At 36.1% G+C, this 12,201-nt stretch overlaps 1 protein-coding gene across 5 annotated transcripts in view; it reads right to left on the bottom strand.

The window, feature by feature from the left end:
* Window positions 1-12,201, bottom strand: part of SFMBT1 (Scm like with four mbt domains 1) — a 111,441-nt gene that overhangs the window by 41,743 nt on the left and 57,497 nt on the right. For all 5 annotated transcript variants that reach the window (XM_052652189.1, XM_052652145.1, XM_052652032.1 and 2 more), the window contains one exon: window positions 6,662-6,816. In XM_052652189.1, coding sequence (XP_052508149.1) covers window positions 6,662-6,689 — 28 coding nt within the window. In that variant the 5' untranslated portion in view covers window positions 6,690-6,816. The remainder of the gene's footprint in view (window positions 1-6,661; window positions 6,817-12,201) is intronic.

Below are 12,201 nucleotides of genomic sequence, written 5' to 3' on the forward strand. Positions count from 1 at the left end.
AAAAGTGCAAGATATAATTTAAGCCTCAAAACAAAACTCTGCAATATAATGATTATAAATACATGCATTTCAATAACCTTTGGGGATGGAGGGAAGCAAAGGTTAGAAGAAAAGTAGAAGAGACTTAAGCTATACTATGTTTTATTAATTTAAAAAAATGGAACACATGAAAACGTGTTCAACATCATTCAGTTCAGTTCAGTTCAGTTGCTCAGTCGTGTCTGACTCTTTGCGACCCGATGAACCGCAGCACACCAGGCTTCCCTGTTCATCACCAACTCCCAGAGTCCACCCAAACCCATGTCCATTGAGTCAGTGATGCCATCCAACCATCTCATCCTCTGTCGTCCTCTTCTCCTCCTGCCCTCAATCTTTCCCAGCATCAGCGTCTTTTCAAATGAGTCAGCTCTTCACATCAGGTGGCCAAAGTATTAAAGTTTCAGCTTCAACATCAGTCCTACCAATGAACACCCAGGACTGATCTTCAACATCATTAAAGGCAAATTAAAACCACAAAGAGGCACCACCTCATACTGATTAGGATGGCTATTATCAAAAAGCAGAAAATAAGCTTTGGCAAGGAAATGAGAAATTGGAATCTTTGTGCATCGCTGGTCTTGGAACAGAAAATGGTAGAGTCAGTGTGGAAAATTTTTTGGTGGTTCCTCAAAACATTTTAAATATAATTACCATATGATCCAGCAATTTTACTTCTGTGTATATATCCAAAAGAATTGATAACAGGGACTCAAACAGGTAACTGTACATGAATGTTCAGAGCAGCAATATTCACAACAGCCAAAAGGTGGAAGTAACTGACCCAGGTATCCATCAACAAATGAATGGACAAACAAAATGTGGTATATGCATACAATGGAATATTATTCAGTCACAAAAAGGAAGGAAATTTTGATACAGGCTACAAAATATAGATGAACTATGAGAACATTACACTAAATAAGCCAAGCACAAAAGATCAAATATTGTATGTTTCCACTTACTTGAGGTAGAGTAGTCAAATTCATAGAGACAGAAAGAAGAATGGGAGTTTCCGAGGACTAGGGGGAGAGGGGAATGTGGAGTTAGTGTTTAATGGGCACAGAGCTCCAGTACAGGAAGATAAAAAGGTTTTGGAGATCGTGATGTTAATGGTTGCACAATAATGTGAATGGACAGTATACCTAAACATGGTTAAAATGGTAAATTTTATGTTACGGATAATATACCACAATTTAAAAAAATGAAAACGAATTTTGACAAAGTTAATTTATTATTTATTAATTTTTAATTCTGTATGGTAGGTACAGAAGTATTCCTTACATGTTTTCCATTCATTTCTACATATTTGAAAATTTTCACTAGAAATAAAATAAATCAATAAAGACTTTATTGGGAGCATCCTAGAAGCATGAGTCAATAGAAAGCCAACTTCCATCACTAGAACATAACAAGGCTAGACAATTCGTATTCATGGTCCTTGGCAAGAACCCTAGCCCCTCAAGCAGCATGCTAATTAAAAAATAAATAAATAAACAGGAACAACAAAAGCAATGAATTAAAGGACTAAAATCTCCCATACATCAGAAAAACTACCTAAAAACTGAGAAAAAACAAGACTAATTAATGATCTGCTAAAAAAAATGAGCAAAATACATGAAAAGAGAATTTATTTTTTTTAATTGCAAACAGTCCTTAAACATATGGAAAGAGGTGCAAATTTACTCATTTTAAAAGAATGCAAATGAAAACTACACTGAGATATCAGATTGGAAAAAATTCTAAAAGTCTGACAACACACTCCATGGTGAGGCAAGTAATTAGGCAGGTAAAGTATAATGATACAACCCTGGTGAAAGGGGTTATATTTTTGTTGGCAACAGCTAACAAAATTACATATGTATTTACCTTCTGATCCCACTTCTAGGAATCTATCCCAAAGATATGCTGGCAAAAATACAAAAAGACATATGTACAAGGCTATTCATTGTAGTACTATATATGTAATACCAAGACTGGAATTAATCCAAATGTCCATAAGTAAGGAACTGGGTGAATAAAATATAGTATATACATCCAACATTATACAGCTGTAAAAAGGAATGAGAACAACTACCACATACTGATGTGGAATAATCCTCAGTACATATTAAGTGAAACAGCAAAACATAGAGCAGTTTTCATTGTAGCTCTAATTTTCGCATAAGGTAAAAGAGATATGAATATATATGTAAATGCTCACATATATCTTTTTACATTTTAAAAATGAACGACAGGATAAAATGTAATAAAACTTCTTTATATATGGAGACTAAAAAGCATGAATTCTATCAGCCTGAAAGTGGGAATGTTGTTATAAATATAATTTAGACTTTATAATTATGTATATTCTTTATACAATTTAGAAACATATTTAAATTAAAAATTCTAAAAACTGAAAATGAACTTAAACAAACATGCCTAATGGTTGGTGGAAAAACCACAAAGAAAATAGAATCCCTTTAAGTCATTATTAAAATACAGAATTCTGACTGCAAAACTGAGTGGAATATATTTAAAGACAAAACAACAAAGAAATCTTAAACCACACACTACTATTCTATTGATATCTGGAATGTTGGTATTCTTGTTGTGAGAAAATTATATGAATATTATATAAATAAATAAATTTAAATAAGGATAAAACAATTTTAAAAAGTTTAAATAAGGATAAAAACAAATAAGTGATGATACTAAAGATTACAAAACAACACATTTTCAAAAGATATAAAATCAAAGAAATAAAATTCCTGTAATTTTATAAAATTATTTATGAAATTATATAAAATTTATATAATTTTATAAAATTATAAATATCAGATGAAGCCATCTGATTTTCTTTTCTCTTCAAAAGATGTGTATTTTGGGACTTTGCTGGCAGTCCAGTGCTTGAGACTCCACACTTCAATGCAGGGGGCTCAGGTTTGATCCCTAGTCACAGAACAAGGATCACCCACACCACGCATCAAAAAAACAAAATGATGTGTATTTTCCAGCTATGTTTATGGATGAGACCTAGGAGAAATGGCAAGCTGCTATCAACAAGCACCCCAGCATCTGGGCTGTAGACTATAAATATCATATCCACTTAAAAAAAGAAAAAGAGCTTCTCAGACAAATGTCAGATTGCAAAGTTGGGGCAGGAAATGTACAGGAGGAACCTTGGAACCTTTCTATGACAGAAAGCAAGGACTAAAACTATCGGAGATATAATGACATCACATCCAAAGAACACAGGAACCAATCTGAAACAACTCTCACTACTTGAGAATGGAACAATTTGATCATCAAATGAATGATGACAGCAACGGATTCAAATCCACATGTAATATATATTATATATGTAATGTATATACTGTATGAGTTAATGACAACATTTAAAACAAAAGAAAACAAATCAGCTTCCTAAATAGCAAAGTGAATACCTTACTCTTTCAGAAGAGCAGCAAAAATACTGGCTTAACAATGAAACTTGACCATTTCAAAAGTTCTGAATTTAACTGAAGGAAAAAAACACCCCAAACTGAAAAGCATCTATTCAAGACAAGTTATTGAACCTCTGTCAGAAGAGTGGGGCTGTGGCACTTTAAGTTGGACCTGTCCCCATCTTTCATTCCTCTTCAGCTAAAAAAAGAAATTTTAGAACTGAAAATATAATAACCAAAAAAACAAAACAAACCCCTCCATAGATAAGCTCTATAAGCAGAATGGGGAGAACAAAGAATCACTAAAATTAAAGAGCAACAGAAAACACCCAATTTAAACAACAAAGTGAAAAAAATGAAAAGAGCCTCATAAAGCTGTGCAACAATAACAAAGATTTAACAAAGTGTCTTCAGAGTCCCAAAAGAAGAGAACAGGGCAGTAAAAGTCCTAGAAGAAATAATGGCTGAAAACATTTCAAATTTGTCAAAAGACATAAGCCTACAGTTTTAAGAAGCTGAGAAAACTCCAAACAAGATAAACCCAAGGAAATCTGTACACAGACACACAGACTCAAATTGCTGAAAATGAAAGACATTAAATCTTGAAAGCAGCAAGAGAAACAATACCTCTTCTAAGGGAAGTGACCAGAGACAGGGAAACTAATAATTTTATCACCAACAGACCTACACTAGAAAAATGGCTAAAGGAAATTCTATAAACAGAAGTGAAATGATAGTAGAAGGAATCTTGGAAAATCAGGAATGAATAAAGAACAAAAAATAAAAATAGTGGGAAACATCATTATGAAACATTTTCTTTCTTCTCTTGAATTTTCTAAACTATATTTGATAGCTGAAGCAAAAAAAAAAAAAAAATTTTGGGGGGGCCACACCACAAGGCATGTGGGATCTTGGTTCCCTAACCAGGGATGGAACCTGTAATGCCCTGCACTGGAAGTGCAGCCTTAACCACTGGACAGCCAGGAAAGTTCCCCCAAATTATAACAATATCTAATGTGGCTCTCAAAATATGTAGAGAAATATTTAAGACAAGTTTTATTATAAATAAAAGTAGGTAAAGAGACATAAAAAGCAGGTAAAATTTCTACACTTCACTCTAACAAAATGATAACATCAGCAGAATGCGATATGTTAGGTATACATAATACCTAGAGCAACCACTAAAAAATCTACACAAAGAGATACACTCAAGAACAGTATAAGGGCTTCCTTGATGATCGATTGGTTAAGAATCTGCCTGCCAACTCAGGGGATATAGGTTCGATCTGTGCTCTAGGAAGATCCCACATGCCATGGGGCAACTAGGCCTGTGCGCCACAACTACTGACCCAGTGCTGTAGAGCCTACAAGCGGCAATTTCTGAAGCCTGTGCGCCTGAAGGCTGTGCTATGCAACGAGAGAAGCCAGCCCAACGACAAGCCAGTGCACTGTAGCTAGAGTGTAGCCCCTGTACTCCGCAACCAGAGAAGCCTGCGCAGCAACAAAGACTCAACCAAACAAAACCTTAAAAAAACAAAAGAACACATTTGTAGAGACAAATCAAAACAAAATTCTAAAAACACTTTCAAGTACCCCACAGGAAGATAGGAAAAGGAACAAAAAATGGAGAAAACAAATGAACAAACCAACAGATGTTTAAAAAAAAAAGGCACACATGAGCCTTAACATATCGACAATTACATTAACTGTAAATGGTCTAAACACACCAATTACAAGACTGAAAAAAAATTTTAGTGACTATATGGTTTCATAAGAAACTTACTTCAAATATAATGATTCACAGAGGCTGAAAGTAAAAGGATGAAAAGGATATACCATGGAAACGTTAATAAAAAAAAGAGTATGACTAGGTAAAATCTATAGAGACAGAAAGCAGACATGATCTCCAGAGGCTGGATTAAGCAAGAAATAACTGCCAATGGTTTCTTGTGAGGAGTGATGAAAATGTTCTGGAATTCAATAGCAGTGCTTGTGAATATACTAAAAACCACTGAATTGTGTATTTTCAAATGGTAAATTTTATAGTATGTGAATTGTATCTCAAAAAAAAGCACTTCAATAAAGTTGTTAATTAAAAAGCAAACAAACAATATGACTGATAAATGAGCCAAAACTACGATGCCACGGTACCAAAGAGGATATAGGGATGGCAAGTAAGAACCTGTTCAGCACCACTAACCATTAGGGGACTGCAAAGTAAGACCAAGATGATCTGTTAATTTATCAGCACGACTTAAGTAAAAATAGTGACAATACCAAATGGCTGTGAAGATGTGAAGAAATCAGATCTCATACATTGCTGGAAAGAATGTATATGGTACAGCCACACTGGAAAGCAGTGGTGCTCCTGGGCATTTATCCCAGAAAAATGAAATCTTATGTATATGATTATTCATAGCAGCTTTATTCATAAAAGCCAAAAGCTGGAAGCAACCAAAATGAACTGCAACAGATGAATGAATGGTTAACCAAACGGCAGTATATCCACGGAATACTACCAAGCAATAAAAGAGAACAGATTCCTGATATATTCAAGAATTTGGATGGATCTCAGGGGCACTATTTTGAGTGAAAAAAAGCCCATCTCAGAAAGTCACATACTGTGTGGTTCTACTTATGTAACATTCAGGAAATGACAAAATTATAGAAATGAAGAAATGATTAATGGTTACCTTGGGTTAGGGAATGCTGGGGAAGAGGAGTCGGTGTAACTGTGAAGAAGCAGTACAAAGGAGCTCTGTGTGGCGATGGAATAGCTCTGTATTTTGACTGAAGTGGCAGTTACAGGAATTTACATAAATCATAGAGAAATACATACATTTGATACATATATCAATTTCCCAGTTTTCATACTGCACTATACTTAAATGAGATGTAACTTATAGTAGAAGCTGGGTGATGGGTACATGAAGACTGTCAGAATCTTTGCAAGCTCCTATGAATTGATAATTACTTCAAAATAAATTTACTTTTTTTTAAAAACGAAGTCTGCTCATAAAAGTTATTTACTTTTTCAGCAAACAGGCTGAGCACCCCTGGTGCCAGGTACAAAGAAAGATAACTCATATCTTCAAAGAGCTTCCCATTTAGTGGTAAAAAGATAAGCCTGACAATGTAACACAGGTGAGTAATGGAATTCTGCACTCCGAAAAACAGATTCCGCTCAGCAAAACCGATACCTGCATCAGTCTGCTGCTCCCCGTTCATTTCCACAGCACATGGGTAAGCTCCTCCCCACACAGAGGACAGGCCTTATGGTTATGCTATAATCTGAAGATTACTTGCAATTCTCAAGCATCTGTTCAATGGGCATCGAAGGGTCCAAGTGAAAGTGCTGAAAAATCAAAAAGAACACATTAGCAGGCTGCAGTCCAGTGTTTACTCATTCATAAGACATAACACTCTGATGGGTTGAAACGGCAGATAAGAACAAACTGGCAGCATAGATATAATTAAGAGACAAAAATTGACACCTTTTCTAATTTTGAAGGTATGTGTGTGTGTGTGTGTGTGGACACAGAGAGAGCAAGCTATTAAGATCTTGGTATCTAAAAATCACAGCAAATAAATATATATATATGAATCACTACCCCTTCAACTTAGATTATAATACTGAGCAGGACTATCCATGAAAACTCCAATTCTTAATGAAGTTCTGGGGAGTAGGGGAGGAGTTTAGCTTTCAAAGCTCTCTCTTAGTAAGATTCAGGATACAATGTATTATTTTATCTAGTTTCCCATCTCATTTACCTAGAATATTATGCAGAACCAAACAGTATGAACCATACTTGTCTACAATTACACTTACAAAGAAAGCGCAATTCTTCCAAAATAAGCTCTGGAATCATTTATTCTTTAAAAAAAAAAAAAGTTTTATTGGGCTATAACTCACATGCCAAAATGTTCCATTTTAAGTGTACAATTCAATAATCTTTAGTAAATTTACAGAGTTGTGTAACCATCACTATAATCCAATTTTAGAATATTTCTATCCCTCTGGAAAAGAACTTCCTTCCCACCTGCAGTTAATCCCCATTCCATCCCCAGCCTCAGGCAACCACTAATCAACTTTCTGTCTCTAGAGATTTTGCCACTTCTGGACTTGTCACAGCAATGGAATCATACAGTATGTGGTTTCTTGTATCTCGCTTCTTTCACTCAGCATGTTTTTGAGGCCCATCCATGCTGCACATGGATGAATCTATTTATTCCTGCTTTACTTACATGCAAAACAATCTCAGATACTGCCTTTACATATGCCTAATAGAGTAGAAACAGGAAAGAAGCTGCTGCCGGAAGGCACAATGTGAACAGACCACAAGGACAACAATGCAGAAAACCATAACGGTGGGACAGGAACTCAACAGCCACAGCTGCCCGGGTGATACCTACAAGAGCAAATACCTCTGCACCTGTCAACAAGATTCTGAATCTGTCTTCGATCCCCAGGAATGGATTCTCATAAAAGCCTTTTAAACAGATTCTAGCTCCAGCTCCACCCACGACAAATATGCTATCTTATACAGACTACATTATGTCCATTTTTAAAATATTTAAAATGAGCATAACATCCTTTTCAGATTTTAAAACTAAATTTCTTACTGAGCAGAGAGAAAATATTAATAACTGTTAATACTATGGATATCCCATTTGAGGTAACTGCCAGTTATCCAAAATCCTTTCATACAACTTAAGCACTGAAACTCACACTTTCACAGATAGGAACAACTGAGTATAAACTTGGTAGTGAGATTTAAAGCCTCTGAACAAGCTTTCTTCTCTCAGCTTCCTTTTCTACTCCAAGTCCAAAACATTTAAACTATACCATTGCACCTATAAGTCATTCACTCCCCGTATTTGTGGAACACCAGTTCATTACCATCTACTATTCAAGGGGGTAAAGGTAAAGTAACCAAGAGAGACTTAGTTTCTGCATTCATGATGCTTATTTTCAATAGGAGGAAGAAAATTTAAGCTAGCAATTTAAAACAATCATTTAAAGTGCTAAGAAGGAAAAGCAGTGGGTGCTAAAATAGAACATAATGGCAGACCCAACCAAAACTAAGAGGACACCGACACGGCCCCTGGCTGGAGGCGGCGGGGGGCGGGGGGCAGTGAGGGGGATATTTAGGGTGATACTAAAGGTTGGGCGCAGAAGAATTGATGCTTTCAAACTGTGGTGCGGGAGAAGACTCTTGAGAGTCCACTGGACAGCAAGGAGATCAAACCAGTCAATTCTAAACGAAACCAACATTTCCTGAATATTCACTGTAAGGACTGATGGTGAAGTTCCAATACTTGTGGTCCCCTGATGTGAAGAAAGACTCATTGCAAAAGATTAAGAGCAGGAGGAGAAGGGGGTGACAGAGGATGAGATGGCTGGATGGCATCACCGACTCAACGGACATGAGTTCAAGCAAACTCCAGGAGATACTGAAGGACAGGGAACCCTGGTGTGCTGCAGTCCATGGGATTGCAAAGAGTCAGACACGACTGAGTGACTGAACAACAAAGGGGAAACTGCAGCGAGTCAGAAAGGACAGAAACGAAAGTGCAGTCCAGGCACAGGGAGCAGCACACCCAAAGGCTCTAAGGTAGGAGAAGCTGAGAGGAGGCCGTGTGGCCGAAGCATCAGAGCCAACCAGGTAAGTGGCACACAAGCAAACTGGACAGGAAGAGAAAAAAGAGCACACTGAGGATTTACCATGTGTGGGTACTATCCAAAGCACTTAAACATACTAAGCCATTTAATACTCTCAACACCTGGACAAGGTAACCATAACCACCAAGAGGAAACAAGCACAGAACAAGCAGTACCTGCCAGTGTCCTACAGCTAGTAAGAAGGAAAACCAGGTTTCAAACCTAGCAAAGCATCCATATCCTATTTCCTCAAGCACTATATTATATACTATCTCTCAATGAGAAGCAACCAAGGGCTTCTTTAATTAAGCAATGTGTGTGTCCTCAGTCACTTCAGTCGCGTCCGACTCTTTGCTATTCTATGGAGGTAGCCTGCCAGGTTCCTCTGTCCATGGAATTCTCCATGGAGTGCATTGCCGTGCCCTCCTCCAGGGGATCTTCCAGACCCAGGGATCCAACTGAACTCAGGTCTTCCGCATGGCAGGCAGATTCTTTACCAGTTGAGCCACAAGAGAAGCCCAAGAATACTGGAGCAGGTAGCCTATTCCTTCTCCAGCGGATCTTTCCGACTCAGAAATCGGACTGGGGTCTCCTGCATTACAGGTAGATTCTTTACCGGATGAGCTATCGGGGAAGCCCTTTTTAAGCGGAGAAAGGATCAAATCTGTTTCAAAAAAGGTCACTCCGAAAAAAAAAAACAATCACTCTGGACCCAAAAAGAGAAACCATAAAGGAGACAAAAACATAAAAGTATCAAATTTCTACATGGCAAAAGACACCATAAACAAAATTCAAAGATGAGAGAGTAGTTCTGAAGTTCTCATTACAAGAAAAAATTTTTTTCTATGTTTGGTGACAGATGTAACTAGATTTACTGCAGTAATCATTCACAATGTATACAACTATCAAATCATTATGCTATGTGTCTGAAACTAATATAATGTTATGTCAATTAATATTCAATAAAAACAAAAGAACAGTTGAGATAGGTGAAAATATTAGCAACATGTAAGATAATGGATTAATTTCCTATAATTCAACAAAAAAATTGGGCATATATTAATAATTAAGTAATTAACTCACATTAAAAATCAGAGTTAAAACTTACAAAAATATGTCCAATCTCCTTAGTATTATTATCTGTAACAATGAAAAACCAGAAACAGCCTATAAAACCATCAAATGTGAATGAGATAGCTACACATATTATGAAATACCTACACTAGGAAATACTCTGTATCCATTAGAAGAATACAGGTAGATTTATAAAAGCTTATGGGAATGTCATCTTTACACCCAGTGGAAAAAAAGCAAGTGAAGGATAATTTATATTAACTTTTAAAAATCTTGTGTCCATTGTTTACTTGGCTATGTGACTTTCAACAAATGCCTTATTTGTGCCAATGATATCACTTATAAAAGCGGGGATTAACAGTATTGTACCTACCTCACCAGCTGATAAGTGGGATAAACCATGAAGAAGTAAATGCTGAGTTAATGTTATGCAGTTGACAGTTTTAAGTTCCTATAGCAATAATTTAGTGGTCATCTCAACATATAGTCTTGAAACTTCGTCATGGGTCTGATACAACAAAATTTTCTTTTGGTTTACAAGGCTTTGCAGATAGCACCCACTGCTTGCACTCATCATCTCTTGAAATACACTGCCATATTTTGTGCAGTGAGCCACATAGTGCAATAATTATTATAAATAAATCTTCAGAGCCAAAAAGATATGAGTTGGGGGAAATGCAAGTCTTACGCAGGTGAAACTAAGAATACAAAATTTTAAAAATTGAGTTATAATTAACATACAATATTAGCTAAGTTTCAGGTGTAGTGATTCAATTTTTTTTATACAATATGAAACAATCATTACAATAAGACCAGTTACCATCTGTCACCATGCAAAGCTGTGAAAAAGGATTGAGACTTTTTCAATCTTACAGCATCACTTAGATTTTTAACCAATAAACAGTCAGTTCATAGTCTTAATAGGATCAAGAGAAATAAAGGGATGAAGCCTTTTGCTATAGAACATCTGGCAGATCCTTTTCTTTATTGCTAGTCTGCTGTCTTTTCATGCAGTGAGGGGAAAAAAAAAAACCGTAAAATATCCAGGAGCTTGAAAAATGCAAAAATGTAATTTACTTTTCATTTATTTCCTTTTATTTATTTCCTATTCATGTTAAATTATTTTATTGCCTTTATTTTATTACCAATTTTAGTATTAGAATTCCTCTTGTGGTGACCAGAATACATTAAGAGCTATTTATGTAAATAAGCTCCCACTAACTTATCTGGATCTTGCTCATCTTATTTAAAATTATTTCAGTGAACTAAACAGGAGCCTATTACAGGAGATTCTAATAAAAGAGACCGAAGCCAAAGTATAGCTATTCTAAAATATGAAACACCTCTAAAAAATATAAATAACAATTTAAAAAGCAAAATTAATTGTACAAAACAAGCTCTGAAGTCAAACATACACAGGCACACAAAGGACAAGAAAACCCAGGCAGGACAAAACTGAATTTAACTATTTCGTTTTTAGTGATACATCACTCTCACGCATTGGAAAAGGAAATGGCAACCCACTCCAGTGTTCTTGCCTGGAGAATCCCAGGGACGGGGGAGCCTGGTGGGCTTCCGTCTATGGGGTCCCACAGAGTCGGACGTGACTGAAGGAACGTAGCAGCAGCAGCATCAGTGTAAAATAAAACCACCACGGGATACTTTTTTGGGGGGGGATACTTACTTTTTAACAGGTCTTTTAAAAGATCTAAAAGTCATCTGAAGAACAAACAGCTACATGATGTTTCCCCTTCCCTTTATACTACTCGGCTCCATAATAATGCACTTGATTTTCAAGGCTAAGATTAAACATCGAGTAAGAATATTTACTGCAGAGAAAAGTTACAATAATGCCAGAGAGATTTCTATAGCTTAAGTCCTCAGCCAAATGATTTAACATGCTAAACTTTTAAAGCACTTTGGAAGGACAAAACTCAGTGTGACTATAAAGATATAACCTATTATGTCTGGTGGCTGCAATAAAATGTTTTAATTCAGTAAATA

The sequence above is a fragment of the Budorcas taxicolor genome, chromosome 1 (genome assembly GCF_023091745.1).
Source record: "Budorcas taxicolor isolate Tak-1 chromosome 1, Takin1.1, whole genome shotgun sequence".
In the NCBI taxonomy this organism is placed as follows: Eukaryota; Metazoa; Chordata; class Mammalia; order Artiodactyla; family Bovidae; genus Budorcas; species Budorcas taxicolor.